General features: G+C 43.3%; 1 protein-coding gene across 1 annotated transcript in view; it reads left to right on the forward strand.

Moving 5' to 3' along the window:
- Positions 1-20,861, forward strand: part of LOC130107862 (histone-lysine N-methyltransferase SUV39H1-like) — a 33,901-nt gene extending 13,040 nt beyond the window's left edge. Inside the window, exons 5-6 of the mRNA XM_056274640.1 lie at positions 16,719-16,848; positions 19,398-20,861. Of these exons, the coding sequence (XP_056130615.1) occupies positions 16,719-16,848; positions 19,398-19,531 (264 nt within the window). The 3' untranslated portion in view covers positions 19,532-20,861. The remainder of the gene's footprint in view (positions 1-16,718; positions 16,849-19,397) is intronic.
- Positions 20,862-21,210: the final 349 nt, after the last annotated feature.

The following is a 21,210-nucleotide window of genomic DNA, read 5'->3' on the forward strand; positions in this document are numbered from 1 at the left end:
TAAAAGCTAAAGTAAAAAAAAAAAAAAGCAGGAGTATAAACATATTTACAGACATTGAGTGGGTAGTCAGGTTCAGGTGGGTAACAGCTTGGGGAAAGAAGCTGTTTTTGAGCCTGGTAGTGCGGGCTATGAGGCTCCTGTAGAGCCTCCCACAGCGCAGGGGGGAGAACAGTCCATGGTTGGGGTGGGTGGGATCGCTGCTGATGCTGAGACCCCTTCAAAGGCAGTGTTTGTGATAAATGTCTTTTATGACTGGGAGCTGGTTACCGGTGATATGCTGGGCCGCCTTGTCGACCCGCTGCAGAGCTTTCTGGTCTACTGATGTGCAGCTGCCGTACCAAACTGAGAAGCAGCTGGTCAGGAAGCTCTCTGTGGTGCGGTGGTAGAAGTTGGTGAGAATTTTGGAGGATAGGCAGGTGCTTCTCAGCCTCCTCATGAAATGCAGGCATTGGGCCTTTTTCACAAGGGCTTGGGTGTTTGATGTCCAGGAAAGGTCCTCGCTGATGTGGACTCCAAGGAATTTAAAGCTGGAGACATGTTCTACGTCCACCTCATTGATGTGTATGGGGGAGTGGCTGCAGCTTCTAGACCTCCTGAAGTCCACAATCAGCTCCTTTGTCTTCTGCACATAGAGGACAAGATTGTTGGTGGTGCACCATGATGTGAGGTGCTGAAACTCTTCCATGTAGCCCGTCTCGTCATTGTTGGTGATACAGCCTATGGCTGTGGTGTCATCTGCAAACTTAACTATTACATTTGAGGGGTGAGTTGCCAGGCAGTCATGAGTAAAGCGGGAGAAAAGGAGGGAGCTCAGAACACAGCCTTGAGGGGCATCTGTGCTGAGGGTCAGGGTGCAGGAGGTGTGGTCACCTAACCTAACAGACTGAGGTCTGTTGGTCAGGAAGTCCAGGGTCCAGTTACAGAGGGAGGGGTTGAAGCCAAGGGAGAGGAGTCTGGTGATTAGTTTAGCGGGGATGATAGTGTTGAAAGCAGAGCTGTAATCTATGAACAGCATCCAGATGTATGTGTTGTTAAGTTCAAGGTGGGTCAGAACAAAGTGCAGGGTAGTGGAAATGGCGTCCTTCGTAGACCTTTTGGGACAGTAGGTGAACTGATGTGAGTCAGGTGTGTGTGTGTGTGGGGGGGGGGGGGAGTGATAGTGTTTTTGATGTGAGCCAGAACCAGTCTCTCAAAGCACTTCATGGCAATGAGGGTGAGTGCTATGGGTCGGTAGTCATTCAGACACGTGGGTGTTGATTTCTTGGGGACAGGAATGATAGAGGTGGTCTTAAAGCATGCCAGGACTATGGATTGGGACAGTGAGAGGTTAAATATAGTTGTGAAGACCTCAGCCAGCTGGTCAGAGCATTCCTGGAGGACCCGACCCGGTATGCCATCCGGTTCGGCAGCCATCCGTGTTCACTCTGTGTAGTGATTCTCTGACCTTTGCGATTGATAGAGTGAGCACCTGGTTTTCTAGATGGATGGGGATTTTTGTGGCTGGGTTAGTATTGTCCTTGTCGAAGCAGGCATAAAAATGATTTAGCTCGTCTGGGAGGAAGGCACCGTGGACAGTGTGACCACTATTGGAGCTTTTGTAGTCTGTGATAGATTGAACGCCTTGCCACATTCGCCAGGGATCGGAGTTATTGTGAAAGTGGTCCTCTATTCATGGGGAATAGTTGTTTGGCTGTTCTGATGCCCTCTTTGAGGTTGGATCTGGCTGTGCTGTAGGCCTCGCAGTTACCTGACTTGAACGTTGTATCCTGGGCTTTCAGCAGCTGCCAGACCTCACTGGTCATCAGGGTTTCCGGATTGGAAAGGTGCAGATTGATTTTTGTTGTTGTTGTGACACTCTCAGTGCAAAAGTTAATGTAGGATAGCACGGCAGATGTCAGATTAATGTCTATATGGGAGCCATGGGTGGCTAAATGTGCAAAACAATTCCAGTCTGTGTTGTCAAAACAGTGCTGGAATTCAGAGACTGCACCTTCTGGCCAGACAGTGATTGTCTTTACTGCTGGCTTGATCCGTTTTATGAGGGGTTTGTAGGCTGGGACCAGGAACAGGCATGGGTGGTCAGACTGCCCCAGGTGGGGGCAGGGAGTAGCCTTGTATGAGTCCTTAATGTTAGTATAGCGATGGTCCAGGGTGTTTTGTCCCCTAGTGGGGCAGGAGACATGTTGATGGAATTTGGGCAATACAGCGCTGAGGTTAGCCTTATTAAAATCACCCCCTATGATAAAGGCATTGTCTGGGTGTTTGGTCTGTTGTCTGCTGATGGCACATTGTAGCTGCTTAAGTGATACTTTAGCATACGTATGTGTGGGGATATACACAGCAGTGACGGTAATGGCCGTTAGCTCCCTAGGCAAGTAAAAAGGCCTGCACTGAATCATAAGGAGCTCGAGATCAGCAGAGCAATGCCTTTCAGTGACCTTTATATTTTTGAACCAAGAGTTATTGACATAAATACTCAAACCTCCTCTGCAGATCTTGCCGGAGTCCGCTGTCCTGTTGGCACGGAAGGCTGTGCGGCCCGCTAGCTCAACAGCCGGGTCGGCTATGTTGCTGTTGAGCAAGGTCTCCGTAAACATCAGCAGACAGCAGTTCTCCAGCCTTTCTGAATAGATAGCCTGAGTTTTATCTCGTCCATTTTGTTAGCTAACAATTGGACATTTGCCATGAAGATGCTTGGGAGGAAAACTTTGAAGGGAGCGCTACTTAGCTTAGCATGTAGCCTGCCTTGCTTCCTCCTCTTCTGTTTACATTGCTGATTGGGGCAGCGTTTCCACTGTGAGACTGGTGTGCGGATAATATCGATGGGGAAATTGTCCGTGATGGTAGAGGGGAGTGAGTAATCCGTCCTGAGGTTTAAACGTTCCTGAAGATCGTGTAATTTACTGTTGTGAATAAACTTAAAACTAACATAAATAACAAAGAAAACATGGCACTGAACAGGGAGCCGCAGTAGCCGCTGTGTCCAGCGCGCTGGCAGCGCGATGGAGTATATTTGCTCATCAGACAGACCTGGAGAGGTACACTTCATCTGTAGTGTCATACATTAACTACTGCACGGACAATGTCACTGTTAGCAAAAGGATCCTATTGTACCCAAATTAGAAACCGTGGATGAACAGCGAAGTCAAACAGCTGCTCAGGGCATGAAACATGATAAAATGTTAGCAGGACAAGTACGCTATTTGTTGGTTAATGATATTTTTTCATATGGATTGAGCATTTCTTTGAAAGTTTCATTTATTTTGGTGGTCTCAGAAATTTACGAGTTCCATTTTGTGTTACAAACTGTCTGTAATCTGCGCTTGGTGCTGCATGTAAGAAAGCTAATAAATGCAGAAAACCTGCTCTGCCTCAACCGCCATCAGGACTCGTCTCCCGTCTGTACAACTGTCTTCTCCCTCCGTCTGCCAAGGAGTCAATATACATTAAAAAATAACACAACGCAGAGACTGTTCAAGGGGTGTTCGGGCTGACAGACAGAAGAATAAGGTTATATCTTTTAAATCAGGAGACACTTCAGCCTACGGCAACACCAGAGCAAACCTCAAGAGAGATATCATCTGCAAAACACAAGTACAAAGTGCGAATAGAGGAGGGCTTCAACAGTAACTCTAACCCATGGAGGATGTGGCAAGGCATCTAGGCCATCACAGATTACAAAAGGGTAAATAACACACAGCATACATCAGCCAACAACACTACCAGCCTAAGGGTGGAACTTAACTTCTTTGCTCGGTTTGACAAAGACAATAACCAACCTCCAGTCAGTTTCAAATTGTTGGGAGACCCACATACTCTTGTTCTACACACTCCAGAGGTGCGCAGACCCTCCGCAGCATTAACACATGGAAAGCAGCGGGGCTTGATCGTGTACAAGGGCTTGTACTCCAGACCTGTGCTGACCAGCTATCAGAGGTATTCACACACATTTTCAACCTCTCTGTCCTTATGCACAGTCCCCGCATGCCTCAAATCCAGCACCATCGTGCCCATTCCCAAAAAACCTGTGTTAACCTGACCCAGTCTGCCAGTCGCTCTCACCCCTGTCATTTCAAAATGCTTTGAAGGACACCCACATCAAAGACACTGTCCCAGCTGATGTAGACCAACACCAGCTTGCCTACCGGGCAAACAGATTGATGGAGGACGCTATCTGTGTGGCTCTAAATATAGCCCTCTTACCTGGAAAGACCCAACACCTATGTCAGGATGCTCTATGTTGATTACAGCTTGGCGTTTAACACCATCGTACCAAACAAGCTGGTCAACAAAATCCACAAACTACGACTAACTCCTTCCATATGCAGTTGGATACTGGACTTCCTCATCAATCGCCCCCAGACTGTAACACTGGTCAAGCACACATCCTCCACCCTCATCCTGAGCACCGGCATCCCTCAGGGTTGTGTGCTGAGCCCCCTCTCACACGACTGCCAACCCATACACAACTCAAACACTATTGTTAACTTTGTGGATGATACGACAGTCATCAGGCTCATATCAGACAACGAAGCAGCATACAGGGAAGAGGTTCAGAACCTGACAACATGGTGTGCTAACAACAAGCTGGTCTTAAACGCCAAAACGGCCAAGGAGATTATCGTGGACTTTAGGATCTCCAAGAAGATCACACACAATCCTGTCCACATCAACACAGAGGCTGTGGAGAGAGTCCCCAGCTCCAGGTTCCTGAGAGTCACCATCACAGAGGACCTTTCCTGGGCTGACAACACCTCAGCAGTGGTGAGTAAGGCACAACAATGCCTTATTTTCTGAAGAGGTTAAGGAGAGCCAAACTTCCCTAAAACTGCTTGTCAACTTTTATAGATGCTCCATCGAGAGCATCCTAACAAACTGCATGACAGCCTGGTACAGCAGTTGCAGGAAAGCTGACAAAAAAAGCCCTCCAGCGTGTTGTGGAAACAGCACAGGACATTGTTGGCATTGAGCTGCCTTCACAAGAAAATCTTCACAGCACTCGCTGTGTGAGGAGCGCTAAGAACATCATAAAAGATAGTACCCGCCCTGGAAACCATCTGTTTCAGCCCCTCCCATCATGTAGGTTCCTTAGATCAATCTGCGCACGCACAAAGAGACCGAAAAACAGCTTCTTTCCAAAAGCTGTGGTACTAATGAACTCAGACATCTACTCAGTCCGACGAGACTGATGTGCTGCCAACATTGGGCACTTGCAATATTTACTCACATGTCAATTTAAGCCACTTCATATCTGTCCACTGCACCTTTACTGCGTTTTTGCACCTCGTAAGTTGTATTTTATCATTAACAGTATTGCATTTTGCACCATTGTGAGGTTGACACCCCTGCAATTTCGTTGTGCTTGGCACAATGACAATTAGTGTTGTCACGATACCAACATTTTTGTTGCGATACCGATACCATTATGAATTTCGATACTGGATGCTTTCAGTCAAAACAAACTTTTAGAACAATGAGTGCAATAAATAAAGCAATGGCATTTAATGTAAAATGACAATAATCCAGGTTAACTAAAATAGCAGCATAATCTCAAATTGTCCAGTTACCTCTAACCTATCCTAAATCTTGGCTGTGTAATCTTTTTTTTTTTTTTTTCTCGGTCAAGAAAAGTATTGTCAACTTGGCCATTGAGCTTTGTCTTAATGCTAAACACCTTTTCTTTGTCACAATTCAAAATAGATTTGTATTAAAACAATAAGAAATGACATTCAACACAATGAGATCTATGACAAAAATTAGAACAGTAATAGCCAGCCCAACTAATACAGCAGCATAACTGGCTTGAATGGTATTCTGTCACTATTCAGCCTAAACCATAATCCTAGGGTGGCTGGCTGTTTTTCGTTTGTTACTCGGTCCCTTTGCCTTGTTTAGATTTTGGGGCAAGGAAACAAAGGTGTCTACATTTTCCTCACTCAGTCTAGAATGCCTAGAACTGCAGATATTTCCAGATGTGCTAAAGACACGTTCATATGCACAACTTGATGCTGGAATACATTGATACTGTTTTGCAGAGTGAGCCAGGATGGGCAGATGTGCCTCATGTTGACTCCACCAAGTCAAGGGGTCCCCTCTGCAGGGCTGATGTCTTAATAGTTTATAGTCAGTGATCTCACCATTTAGTTTTATCTACTGGTGTTGTGGGTGTGGAAGAATCTTGTCTTGTTCCAGAACTATCTGCCCCCTTCTTTTGTGAGGTGATACTGCAGAGCAAACGTTTAAGATCACTTGTTCTCTTTGCTACAGCAGCTGCTCCTCTATGTCCTCCGAGTCTTCTTGTTGCTCCTGACTGTGCTTCCTATGATGCTTAACTGTCGCAGCTTTTAGGAGCAGTTCCCTCTTAACGTCCTCTTCCATAGTAACAGGAGTGTTCTTAAATCTTGGATCTAGGAAAATGGAGATGTTTAGTGTCATCTTCAGCTTGTGCTCATCATATCTCTTTGCAAAGTCTTTCCTAATTCTCTGCTTAATTTCCAGCACTAGTGGACAGTCACCTTCCTCATCTTTCAGGCAGGCTCTTGTCTTCCACATGAATGGCAGGATTGATGAGTTGTTTCTTTCTCTCCACTTAGGGCATCTGTGCTATTATTATAACACCCAGATTATTATTATTATGTTATTATTATTATTATTATTATTATTATTATAGCACCCGGAGGAAACCCACGCACGAGGATAATTATTAATATTGTTATTACTATTATTATTTTAGTGTTCTCGTAAGGGTGTAAGAACCGTAGACTAAACACCGAAGCTAAACTCAACTCAAAATGAAGAAAGCGTCATGGTCGTAGTTTACTGGTAACTCCTTCACAATGACATGGAGTGAAAACTGCAGGATAGTAAAAGTACAGAAAAGGAAACTGCACTAAGTCTTGTGTTGTTTTTTACAAACTTAGAATTGTACTGGAATTAGTATTACAAAAGCATGAACTACCTTGTATATACTTGTAACTACAACGTTTTTAAATCTTAACTTATTAATACATTTTCATCAAATAACCCTTACTATATGAACTTTAACATGTAAATAATGAAATACAACAACTTATGACATTGATTCGTCAGTCCTTGTGTGTAGATGTGAATGGATCCATGTACTGACTAACGCATGTGGCTTTCCCTGCATTTCCTGGTCTGACTGACAGGAAGTGATGTGCTTGAACTAACTTTATAAACATTTTTTTAACAAACGATACAATTCAATACAAAGCATTAGAAAGCAGTAATTAACATTACAAAATAACAACATGTCTTGTAGACATCACACTCCCTGCCTGACCTCAGTGAGGTCACTAAACCTAGTTTACAAGGAGTTCAAATCAGGGTCTGTCTTCTGGGAGAAGTAAGACAACTTCCACAGTTGGTCTGAGAAATGTCTTTACAGTATCTTGGTTGGTTGTTTTAACCTTGACCTTTCTGACGTGTCCGTCTTTCCCAGGGAACTTGGCAGTGATCCTAGCCACAAGCCAAGAGTTGCATTCAGCCTGCTTGTCTCTGAGCAGGACCATATCCCCGACTTGTAGGTTTCTGCTAAGTGCTGTCCACTTCTGTCTGCATTGTAAACAAGGTAAGTGCTCTTGTTGCCAGCGTGTCCAAAATGGATTTGCGAGAGCTTGGACTTGTCTCCACTATTTATGTACAGGTTCTTCTGCGAGGAGTCACCAGGGGGTGGTGGGACTCTGGTCTGTTGCGTGAGGAGCGTTGATGGAGACAGTATCACGGGGTTGTCCGGGTCTGTGGATACTGGTACAAATGGTCAGGCATTCATAATGGCAGTGACTTCCGCCATTAATGTAGAGAGCACTTCATGGGTGAGGTGAGTGTTTAGTTGGAGCGACATAGAATCCAAGATTCTTCTCGCAGTGCCTATCATTCTCTCCCAATAGCCCTCCCATATGGTAGGCATGTGGTGGGTTGAACTCCCAGACACATCCCTGCTCACTAAGATACCCTTGAATATTTGGGTCCAGCTGGCTTCTGCCCATCCTGAGTTCCTTGCTTGCGCCGATGAAGTTAGTTCCGCAGTCGGACCTCAACTGCTTAACCGGGCCTCTAATGGCAAAGAAACGCCTGAGAGCATTTATGCAACTCGATATGTCCATGGACTCTTATCAGCTGAACATTAACTGCTCTTGAACTCATACAACTGAACATGATGGCCCATTTCTTGCTTCCTGCCTGTCCTCCTTGGGTCCGTCTAGCTGCAGCTGACCAAGGACCAAAGACATCTAGCCCCACATTTGTAAATGGAGGGCATACCTGAAGATGTTTGGAAGGTAAGTTTGCTATGTGTTGTTGCTGGACCTTCCCTCTGAGCTTCCTGCATGTCATGCAGTTGTGGAGCACTAAGTTTATGAGTCTTTTGCCACCCAAGACCCATAGTCCTGCTGCCCTTACTGCTCCCTGTGTAATGTGACGACCCTGGTGCTTCAATTGTTCGTGATGGTGGCATGTCAGCAGTAGGGCTACATGGCTGACTTTAGGCAAAATTATAGGATGCCTTTCACCAGTCTCCAGGTTGGAGTGTCGTAGCCGGCCTCCGATATGGATCAAGTTGTCCTTGATGACAGGGCTGAGCTTTCGGAGACAGCTGTTTTTGGGAATTGGTTTTTGCGCTTGGAGAGCTGCAAGTTCCTTTGCGAAGGCTGACCTTTGTGATGCTTGAAGGACAACATGCATTGCTTGGTCCAGTTCCTCTGGGGTGCAAAGACGTGTGCACCTGTGCCACCCTTTGCACTCACTGTTTTTGTTCGTGTGTTTGCAGGATCTGGCGATGTGGGGGGGGGGGGGACTGGAAAAGCGTTGGAAGCGGTCTGGGTTGAGTATTTCCTCGCTCGGGTAAGTATTAAGTCTTTACCTCTGGTCTGATTTCCGTGTCATTTTCCGCGTCTATTAGGTTGAATTTTTCACTTATTTGTCCTTTTTTGGTGGATGGTGATCTCAGGAAAGATGGTCCAGAGAACCAGGTGGTCTGCGCCAGGCGAGATACAGGTAGGGACCTTGACGCATGGTCAGCAGGGTTTTCCTCGGAGTGAACGTAATGCCATTGCTCTGGTTTTGATGACTGGCATATACGTTGGACCCTGTTGTGGACATAGACATAGAATCTCTTAGTCACATTATGGATGTAACCAAGGATTACCTTACTGTTGCTATAGAAGTTTATAGCATCGAGCTTGACATCTAGCTCAACTTGGATGAGCTCCGCAATCTTGACGGCTAAGACAGCCGCGCACAGTTCCAATCGTGGGATAGTAGGTTCACATTGGGGTGCTAGCCTCGCCTTACCCATGACAAATCCAAGTTCAGTTTGTCCATCTTTTTGGACTGTCTTCAGGTATGCAACATCTCCAATTGCTTTTGTCAAGGCATCTGAGAACACACGTAGCTCGGTGTGCTCTGCCTTGAAAAGTGGCATGTTCGAGTATACTAGTTGGACATTGTTTGGATTTTAATGATTCTGATTCCGATTCTGCTTTTCGATTCTGGTTCTTAATGGTTCTCGATTCCGGTTCTTTGAGAGGCGGGGTCAAAACAGGTCACATGCTTCATTCACAGAAGAAAAATTTATTCAAAAAAAACTTTATACAAGCCATTCTGTTTTAAGAACGGCTCATTCATGTGAAAGTCTCATTTTTATATTTACATTTACAACAGTCTTCATACATGAAGATGAAGAAATAACAACACAGTCACACCCTGGTCCGGACTACCAGGTATTAAACTCCTTAAATTATAAACAGTTCTTGTATAGAAAAAATGAGCATATCTGCCTTCTCAGGCTGTATACATGAGCGTTCGTCACAGGAAAAACACATTTCAGTATTTGCATACAGTTTATCGCAATTCGCTCATGTATAAGTTGTTTGCTGTCTCGCTGTTGCGAATAAGACAAACATTATTCATTTTCACCTACCCAATTGTGACAAGGTGCTGCTTGCTGTTTGCTCATGGTTGGCTGAAGAGGACGCCGAGGCTGAACATGGAGACCGGCGCAACGTGTCAAACACGGTACACTGGTTAGTTTATACACCATGTAGGTGAAAGTGTTTGGCCACATTTGTTGGGCATCCTCCCTTGCATGAAATAATTTTGCCACGGGCATTGCACTGTGCCAACCCTTCATTTTTAAAGGCAAAATTAAGCCACACTTTCGACTGCCGCTTGGCTCTGGTCCATGATGACGCACATTTAACTTGCGGAGGCGGAAACTATGGAAGCTGCATGCCGCCACCATGGAAACTGAAACTAACTTTAGTGCAAGTGAAATTTATTTAGGAACCAATAGGCAGAATCGAAATTTGACTTTAACGATTCCTTTGGAATCGGAATTTTGGAATCAGTTCCAATTCTCGATGCCCAACCCTATGTTCGAGTAAGTACATGGTACGTGAAGCTGCCTGAGATCTTGGAGCGATTCTTGCAAAGTGTCCCACTTGTCAAGCTTTTCTTCTGGGAGAGGAGTATCCCAGTCTGAGAGTTCAGAGGTAAGCTCTCAAGAGAGTCCTTCTCTGGATAGTGACGGGTGCCAACAGACCCAGGGGATCGAAGGTGCTGTTTACCGTGGCTAGAACCCTGTGGCGAGTAAATGGCGTGGGTTCTGTCGACACAAGGAATGTGAAGGTATCTGTGGATATCTCCCAGAGGAGACCCAAGCTGCACTGTGTGAACAGTATTTCTCTGGGGAGGTCTAGGTCCTTGACGGTCATTGCATAGTCCTCAGGGGGAAAGGCCTTCAAGACGGTTTGGCTATTTGAGACGAACTTGTGGAGACGAAGGTTTGATTCCCTCAGACAGGACTGTGTTCTCCTTATTAAGTCGATTGCTTCATGGTTGGTTGGTGCGGATATCAAGCCATCGTTGACATAGAAGTGTCTTTCCACTAATGCAGTGGTTCAGCGCCATGCTGCTGTGCTCCTCTCTAATGGCTCTTCTCAAACCATAGATTGCCACAGCAGTAGGCTGTTGCCTAAAACGTGGACTTTCATCCGCTACTCAATGACCTCTTTGGTAATGTCGTTGTCCTGGTGCCACAAGAAACAAAGTTGTGATGGTCTTCCCTCACATCAAAACAGTGGAATAGGATGTCTGCTAACACTGCTACCTTCTCTTTCCAGAAGCGGAGAAGAACCCCAGTTAGGGTGTTATTGAAATCCGGGCTGGTTAGCAACATGTCACTGAGGGAGACACCATAGTACTGAGCGCTGGAGTCAAAGACTACCCTGATCTGGTTGGTCTTTTGAGGATGATATACCCCAAACGTAGAAAGATACCAGCATTCCTCATCATCCTTCAATGGTGGCGCCACCTCGGCATGTCCATTTTGGAAGATCTTACCCATGAATGCAAAGTACAGTTCTTTCATTTCAGGCTTTCTTTTCAGTACTCTCTGCAGAGACGTGAACCTGCTGACAGCCTGCTCTCTGTTGTTGGGAAGACACTGGCGTGGTTCCCTGAAAGGGAGTGGGGAAACCCATCCATCCATTTTCTGAACCGCTTATCCTGTTCTCAGGGTCGCGGGGATGCTGGAGCCTAACCCAGCAGTCATTGGGCAGCAGGCGGGGAGACACCCTGAACAGGCCACCAGATTGTCACACAGGGCTGACATACACACAAACACGCACACATTCATACCTAGGGACAATTTAGTATGGCCGATTCACCTAACCTACATGTCTTTGGACTGTGGGAGGAAACCGGAGCCCCCGGAGGAAACCCACGCAGACAAGGGGAGAACATGCAAATTCCACACAGGATGACCCGGGATGACCCCCAAGGTTGGACTACCCCGGGGCTCGAACCCAGGACCTTCTAACTGTGAGGCGACTGCGCTAACCACTGCGTCACTGTGCCGTTGGGGAAACCTAACTATTCTCATTGTTTCTGTAGACGTTAGAACCCATCCTGTCCAGGAAGCTCATATCCTCAATTGATGGAGCAGGTCTGTTGTCATGTTCCGTTCTGTTAAACATTGTTTTTCCCAGCATCTCCTCTGTAGCTTTGGCTGCTCAGTTGAAGCTATCCTGCGTTCTCTTGACATGCATGTAGCTTGTGCAGGGTTGAAAAATTGAATGACGACCGTCTTCCAGCACATTGGTCTTGAAGCTGTTGACCGTTGGCTTATAAACATTTCCCAGGCACACTTCCCCCACTACCACCCAGCCAAGGTCTAGGCATTCTGCGAACGGAGCATTGTGCGGCCCGTTAATCTGCTGTCTCACCTTGTGCACTCTCAAAATGTCTCTTTCGAGAAGCAACAGAATTTATGCATTCAGATCTAGTTCCAGGAGGTGTTTGGCAATATGATGGAGACAGGGTTGGTGTAGCACGGCACTTGGTGTTGGAATCTCTTAACGATTATTCAGGATCTCACTACACTCAATGAGAGGTGGGAGAGAAATGACCGCTTTGCCATCTAGAGATTCGACTTGGAATCCTTTGGCACGTCTCTTGGACTTTTCTACTAAACCTGAGCAGGTTCTTAGCTGATACGGGAATGGTTTGCCTTCTAAACCAAAGAGGTTGAAGAACTCCGTTTTGGCCAGTGAGTGATTGCTCTGGTCATCCATTATCACATAGGCATTGATAGCCTTGTTCCTAGTATCCTTTGGATATACCTTTGTAAGGCAGATTTTGCACAGGGCCAGCTCCATTGGCCTCCGCCACAAACCTCTATACAGCTTGAGCTAACAACAGCCAGATTAGCATTAGCTTCTTCCTCCCTGCTGTTCTCTTGAGGCGGTGAAGGAGCCTTTGGGATTTGAGGTGGTGGGCCAGGATGCATGGCTGTGTCATGGTAGGTGCCACTGATGGTGAACGATGCATACCATGTGCGGTAGTTTTGGGGCTTGTCATCAAATTGGTACAAACCTGAGGTTGTGCGATCTCGTCTGGCTAAGTACTGTGCCAAGGGTTCCGCTACAGGTGTTGGGATGGCTAGAGAAACTTGTTTTGGGATATAGGGCTGAGCATGGATGTTCATTCGTTCAGGAGTGTATGGTTGAAATTGTTCGTTCATGTGTTACATTACATTACATTACATTACAGTCATTTAGCTGATGCTTTTATCCAAAGCAACTTACAATAAGTGCATTTAACGTAGGAAATCAGGAGAACTGCTAGTCATCAGAGGTCATAAGTGCATCTTCTCTCTAAACAAGCATCTAAGAACAAAACCAGTGCTAAAGTAAAAGTGTGTGAGAGATTTTTTTTTTTTTTACTGAGTGAATACAATAAGTGCTACGAGCAAGTAACACGGTAGTAGTTCTTGAAGAACTACTACCCTGTTAGGCATTGATAGCCTTGTGCCTAGTATACTATGTGTTGAGGTAAGTATGGTTCACTGTTTCCGTTAGCCGGTAAGTACCGCTTTTTGACCGGTCAAATTTATGAAAAACTGGAAAAATAAAAACTTGTCCGGTAGGCATGCACATAAAAAACATAGCCTAGATATAACGTTGGCTATCCCTCACCTTGACATTTCTGTTTTGACAGCGAAACAGCCCATTAACAGCCTGCAGTGCTCTTTTCCACCATAGGGGTCTGCTCTTTAATTGCGCGATACTACCACCTTATTCACCTTTGATTTTAAGTTGGCAGCAGAGGAGTTTGCCGTAATAAAAAAACGGAGAGAACGAAAATGTCTGCTAGCCATATCATATATAGCCTGGGCTAAATGTTACGAGTGGTCTGTTAATTATGAGTGTTTTGCTATTGTAGTCTGGGCTAAATGTTACGAGTGTTCTGTTGGTTATGAGCGTTTTGCTATTGTTTGTTTTGTACAATCGTTACAGTTCGTTTTGTTTAATATGTAATCTTCATTAAATAAATAAACCGATTTGAGGTTTTTGTCATTATTTTTTCAACCTAAGCGTAGGCTGTTATATTTGCATTTGTAACAAACTGTTTTTGAACGTGTCCGGTAAGGTTCACATTTGTCCGGTAAAATAAATTCTCTCCGGACATTGGACCGGCAAGGAAAAATCCTAGCGGAAACCCTGGTATGGTTGACTGTTTCTATTGGAATTGGATTCTGGCCATTTGATTTCTGTCTTGGTTTTTTTGTTGGCAAAGGTAAGTATATATCATCGGCTGGTTTAAATTTCTTTTTAAGGTTACCTAATGATGGTTGCAAGATATCTTCTGCATGTAACTGCTTTATTATGAAGCTCTTGTCCATTTCTATACGGGATGGGCCCGCACAGGTGATTGTGGGGAGTGAGCCCATTGTTTCGGGGCATTTTGTGAACGGACATATTCACTTGTACGTTCTATTTTATTTTCAGACTCTGTTGCTGCAGCTTCATCTGTAACTTGCAAACCTTCTGCCATTTCCAAAACCTGTGCTCCTGCTGCTGTTACTTCTGCCTCACATTGTAGCTGTAGCACTTCTAGTTCTGCATCTGTTTTAGTTTTTTCAAACTGTGCTTCAGCATCTATTCTTTTTTTTTCAGGGTCTCTGCGCTTGCCTCCAAATCTTTATTAGCTGACTCTGGCTTCAGTTTTATGTCTCAGCAGGATTTAAAAAAACGTGTCCATGCATTTATCTTTAGTCGACTCGACTACTGTAACAGTGTCTTTACAGGTCTTTCTAAAAACTAGATCAAACAGCTGCAGCTGATTCAGAATGCTGCTGCTCGAGTCCTTACTAAGACCAAAAAAGTGGATCATATCACTCTAGTCCTGAGGTCGTTAAACTGGCTCCCTGTCCGTCAAAGAATTGAACTGATTTTAAAACTGCTTTTGGTTTTTAAAGCACTGAATGGCTTAGGGCCAAAATACATTTCTGATCCTCTGCTACAGTATGAACCGTCCAGACCTCTCGGATCATCTAGGACAGGTCTGCTTTCTGCCCCCAAAGTCAAAACTAAACATGGAAAGGCAGCTTTTGGTTTTTGTCCACCACATATCTGTAACAAACTCCCAGAAAACTGCAGGTCCGCTGCAACTTTGTTCTTTTAAATCAAGGCTGAAGACTTTCCTGTTTGCCACTGCCTATGGATAAATAAAATTTGGAGCTTTTGAATATCATCTTATACTGCACTGCATCTTTTACTCTTTTTATTTCTTGTATATGTCTTTTTATTGCCTTATGTTGCTTTTCATAATGCCTTTTATGTTTTATGTAAAGCACTTTGAATTGCCTTGATACTGAAATGTGCTATACAAATAAATTTACCTTACCCAGCTTTATCCACCAAACATACCTCCACTCTTCCACCCACTTCCCTTTCTGACTGCTTACTAGAAATCAAATCCTGGTTTTCATACCACTTCCTCAAACTTAATAGTGATAAAACTGAAGTCCTTTTAGTTGGCACTAAATCTACTTTGGCCAAAACTGATAGTTTTTCTCTTACTATTGACAATTCTATAGTATCCCCATCACCTTGGTGTCATCCTGGACAACACATTATCTTTTGAAGCCCACATCAACAATGTTACTCGGTCTGCATACTTCCACCTACGCAATATTAATCGTCTTTGGCCGTCACTTACGCCTAAGAGCATTGCCATACTCACTCACACCCTGGTTACATCCCGTATTGACTACTGTAATTCTATCCTCTTTGGTCTTCCCCTCAAGTGTCTTCATAAATTTGAACTGGTCCAGAATTCAGCTGCCCGTATCATTGCCAGAACTCCTTCCATAGATCATGTCACTCATGTTCTTCAGCAACTCCATTGGCTTCCCGTTATATACCGTATTGACTTTGAGATCCTGCTCCTCACTTTTAAGGCCCTTTATAACTTAGCTCCTTCATACCTTTCCGAACTCCTTCATATCCGCATGCACTCACGCACGCTCAGATCCTCTTCTGCTCTCCAACCAGAGGTGTAAAAACCAGGTCCAGAAAGTAAAAGTCCAAACCATGTATTTGCTCCACTCATGCTGTACACCAGCATATTCTAGTCAACAGCACTCCTCAACTAGGTAGGGAAAACTAGTTAATGAAATCAGATGGTTTAGTAACATGGTTGGAGCAAATACATGGTTTGGACATTTACTTTCTGGACCTGGTTTTTACACCTCTGTCTCCAACTCACTACGCCATCGGCCCGCTTGACTACCATGGGGCCTTCAGTCGTTCTGCCCCCCGTCTATGGAACTCTCTCCCACAAGAAATTCGCAACATTGACTCTCTTTTGACCTTCAAATCCCATCTCAAAACGTACCTTTTCAAACTGGCATATTCAGTCTGATCCACGCTTCACTGAGTTTTGTGCAGATGTTGATTTTATATTTACCTGTCGTGTTAACTTTTTATTGTCTGCCCTGCTTTGTTTTGATTTTACGCTGTCTGATACAGTGCTGCTTGTTTTTTATTTTATTATTATTTTTTGGGGTTTTTTTGTGTTCTGTAAGGTGTCCTTGAGTGTTTTGAAAGGTGCCAACAAATAATATGTATTATTATTATTACCATTATTGCCTTGCCTTAAGACTGTTAGATTTCTGCTGAGGCACACAGATGGTAGGGTCAGCACCAGCAGCATGAAACTATGGACCCAACCTGCATTGTGTCAACAGTCTAGGCTGGTTGTGGTGGTGTAATGGTGTGGGGCTTCATCAACACCGAGCCACCGATCTTAATTTGTTAAATGTCATTACTGGCACAGTACTTAAGTATTGAAACAGTTCAGTTATTAAAGTGTGCAGAAATCCTGATGAGAGGTTGTGTTGTCTCTTTTTGTAGTGCAACCCCAATTTGCAAGTGTACAATGTGTTCATTGACAACCTTGACGAGAGGCTTCCCAGAATAGCACTGTTTTCAACCAGGGCTATTCGGGCCGGAGAGGAGCTCACCTTTGACTACAAGATGCAAAGTAAGTGCTCAGTTATTCAGTTATATCTGTCAGTGGCATCTGCTGAACGGCATGAATAAATGTTGGTATTGCAGAGGTTACCGGGGCTGAAAAAGGTTCTGCACAACTTAATTTGTGACGTGACATTTTTTAGGAGATTTCCCAGAACTGTCATTTTTTGTTTGTCCTTCTATTCTATAGGAAACTATGCCGTCCCCCTGTCTGTATTTATTTCTTCATATATCAAATACATCTCGCATTTAACCCAACAGTCATTCACCAGTTGAATTAAAACACTAGAACGCCCAAGACGGTCATTATGACCGTTTTGGATTTTCAAAGTTTAATAACTTTGTGGAAAAAAAGATAGACCTGCCACTCCCCGAATTCTCCTAAAATTGCCTTAATTTGCATTTAAAATGAGTTTTAGATCAATTGCACAAAAAAGTTATGATAAGCTCTACCTAAAACGACCATGAGCAGACATCATGAGTGCTCACAATTTGCACGTGATCATGCGCATCATGTCACTATTTATGACGTGTTTTGGTTGCATAATTTCCTTCATGAAGTTCGTTGCTCTGTCCTAGAAAAAAAAACTAGCATTCTCCAGTGCAGAGAAATAGTATAAATTTGATTTTTGATTATTGCCAACATGTCTGGTTACAGACGCCATTAGACGCACCATGACTACCACTGACATGTTGCAGTATTTACAGGTGTTGGAACAGCGGCCATTTTAAATTGTTTGAAAAATAGTATTAAAGTTGTTGAAATTTTAATTTTGGTGTCAGTTTCATAACTGACATACTAACAGATATAATGCAATAATATCTCAATTGGGTATTTATCTGAAAAATAGTATTAAAGTTGTTGAAATTTTAATTTTGGTGTCAGTTTCATAACTGACATACTAACAGATATAATGCATTAATATCTCAATTGGGTATTTATCTTGACAAAATAGACTACTACTTTCAGCTGCTCCTGTTAGGGGTCGCCACAGCGGATTATCCATTTCCACCTCTTCCTGTCCTCTGCATCTTCCTCTGTCACACCAGCCACCTGCATGTCCTCCCTCACCACATCCATAAACCTCCTCTTTGGCCTTCCTCTTTTCCTCTTCCCTGGCAGCTCCATATTCAGCATCCTTCTCCCAATATGCCCAGCATCTCTCCTCCACACATGTCCAAGCCATCTCAATCTTGCCTCTCTTGCTTTGTCTCCAAACCGTCCAACCTGAGCTGTCCCTCTAATATACACGTTCCTAATCCTGTCCTTCTTCGTCACGCCCAATTAAAATCTTGGCATCTTCAACTCTGCCACGTCCAGCTCCATCTCCTGTCTTTTTGTCAGTACCACGATCTCCAAAACATATAACATAGCTGGTCTCACAACCATCTTGTAAACCTTCCCTTTAACTCTTGCTGGTACCCTTCTGTTGCAAATCACTCCTGACACTGTTCTCCACCCACGACACTTTTCTCCACCCACTCCACCCTGCCTGCACTCTCTTCTTCACCTCTCTTCTGCACTCCCCATTACTTTGGACAGTTGACCCCAAGTATTTGACAGAAAATAGAGTTTAAAAACTGCGGTAGTCATTTTTGACCATCCATGGTCGTTTTAGGTAAGAGTGAAATCCCAGTCGTTCTAGTGTTAAGATAATCCTGTGCGTCAGTTTGATGACCATTCATGTGAGGAGGGAAGTTGGCATCGTTGCCTAAACATAACTGACATCCCTTCAAATTACTTCTAATGCATGGCAACTCAAATATGGGCTTCATTTTAGAAAACTCAGTTTTCAGAGCTTCATTTTAAGCGAGGTTCTAAGAAGATCTGTAATCCATTAAAAGTACTATGTGTAATATTCTGCTTTTCTGGAGTATGATATAACATGTAAGTATCAGCAGTGTTTACCTCGTGAAATAATCCAGCTCATAAAATTAGTTTTAACCCTTTCCTCAATCCCTCAATTTAGCTCACGTTATGCTCATAAGGCAAAACTTTTAATCTGAATTAATTCCCTAATGCTTTGACATATTGAAATCTGTCAGCAGACTAAACCCTAGGTTGAACTGGAGATGAAGCCTATTGTTTTTTAAGAGGTCCAATACACAAAGAGAATACACCCCCCCCCCACACCCCCAGAGAAAAGCTCAGCAGTCAGTCAAAAGAGGTATAAGATTAAAGTTTGTCAAAGGTTTGGCTTGTCTGATTTTTTTCCCCCATTCTGATCAAAATGGCTTGATTCCACAGCATGTGTGTACGAGTTGAACATTTCAGGTGATTATGCAGTCATTCGCTTTTCACTTGTGGTTTGATTGGGCTCAGTTAAAATTGTGATTTTCTTTGTTAAGAATGGGAGGTTTGGTTTTTTTTTACAGGGAATTTTTGGATTTTACAAAAGAGTAAATGGAATAAAAAGTAGCTGCTGCATATTGATTATAATTCAATGTAGTGCTTCTCTACAGCTTGCTGTTTGCATATCTAACACATCTCAGTGATAGGTAAAAGACATGCGGTAAAACAAGGAATTCAGCAGCATGGGCTTTTTGCTGTCCTTCCAGTTGATCCTGTGGACACAGAGAGCACCAGAATGGACTCCAGTTTCAGTCTAGCAGGACTGCCCAGTTCTCCGAAAAAGCGAATTCGAGTTGAGTGCAGGTGTGGGTCGGACTCGTGCCGGAAGTACCTGTTCTGAGACAGGACTGCTCAAAGAATTTGGGAACCTGAAAAAAGAACAGCAGCGTCATTCTGAAAATGTGGGCAAACTGTACTGCTCTTAACGTGAACATTTTACTTCCACATCAGTCGCTGTGCCGTTTAGCCGCTCCATTTTCTTAATGAGAGTGTAAATTCACCTTCCAACTGTGAGACAATACAACACTTATCAATGGTTTGAACCACAGCACAGTGTTCAGTTATGCTTTCATCAATCAAATTTAGAGCTTTTTTATTTACAATAAATTAAAAGCTATTTTAATATGCACAGCACTGAGTGTAGAAGGACATTTTATTATGTTCCTTCTTCACTAAGTTGATCGCAATTTCTCCAGGATTCATTTCCAGACAATATCTTAGAGAGTCTTAGTACTGTTTGCTGCTCTGGGAAAGACTTCATGACTTGAGAAAACTGTTCAAGATTGAATTAAATGTAGATTAAGTCAATTTTACCCTTTTACATATCTTAGGTGGATTTTTAAGCTTTATTTTCACAAGCAATTTATGACTGGTTCTTTTCTTGTTGTGATAGATTTCATTTGGGTACTACTCTGGTGAAATCAGTTTAGGTATGTATGATTGTGGATTATATTTTGGAAAGTCTTTCTGTTCTATGCTGAGCCCTTTTCTTTAACTTTAAATTAACATTCAGTGTGTCATATGCAGAAGTCGTCGAGTTGCCTAATTTGTAGTAAAATTGAAGATGCCGCCAAATTTGGAGTGAATAAAAAACACAGTCAACCCCCAACGGTAGTTCTTTTTGTTCACGTTCATAAAGAACAATCGAACCTTGTTTATTCAAACAACATGAAAATGTTGGAACACTAAAGTGTTTAAATTCTAGACAAAACCTTACTCAGAGTAAAATATTCACTTGTACCCACTCTGACTTTTTTTTTTTTTTACTTCTTCAACAGACCGTTCAAATATAGTCTAAAAGTATAAAAGTCCTGTTTCTTTTTGAACATATATATATATATTTTAAACAACTAAATGTCATAGCAGTGAAATCATGTATAAATTACTGCCAATGTCTCTTGGGACCTGAAGCTGCTTATGACTTATTTTGGTTACACTTTTAATTTTTTCATTTCTGTTTTTGTTATTGTGTCACTTCCAGACATCAGTGACTGTGATGAGCATTTTTCTGTTGTTGCGATTCAGTTCATTTGGTATTCCCTTTCGATTGCACATGACACCGTCCACATTCAACATTTGTTTGGGTGACAAATAATGGTATTTTTACTCGACTACTGTCCTTGCAATTTTTAAGTGTTCTGTTTGTTTCATCAGTATGTCTTATTTTTTTAGGTTGAACAAAAAAAAAATGTAAATAAATTGTTTAAAAAAAGAAAGAAGAGAAGAACAATGTCTTTGTCTTGGAAGTTTATACGACATATGATGCAACTTTAAATGCACAGTGTTTGCCTGTTATGATAATGTAGAATACCACTAGATGGTGCATTTGACTGGCTGTTATGATGACATCTGCCCGGCACTTAACACTCCCACAGAACCCTCTTCCAGTGTCCGTCCCAGTGCCATTATAACGGACAGTATAAAGCAAAGTCTCATTCACGTCCATTTTCACTTGAGACAGTAACATTGAGAGAATTTGTCTGTGAATGTTCTCATTCATCCAGGTCATGGTTATCCAAA

Source organism: Lampris incognitus, chromosome 2 (genome assembly GCF_029633865.1).
Source record: "Lampris incognitus isolate fLamInc1 chromosome 2, fLamInc1.hap2, whole genome shotgun sequence".
Classification (NCBI taxonomy): Eukaryota; Metazoa; Chordata; class Actinopteri; order Lampriformes; family Lampridae; genus Lampris; species Lampris incognitus.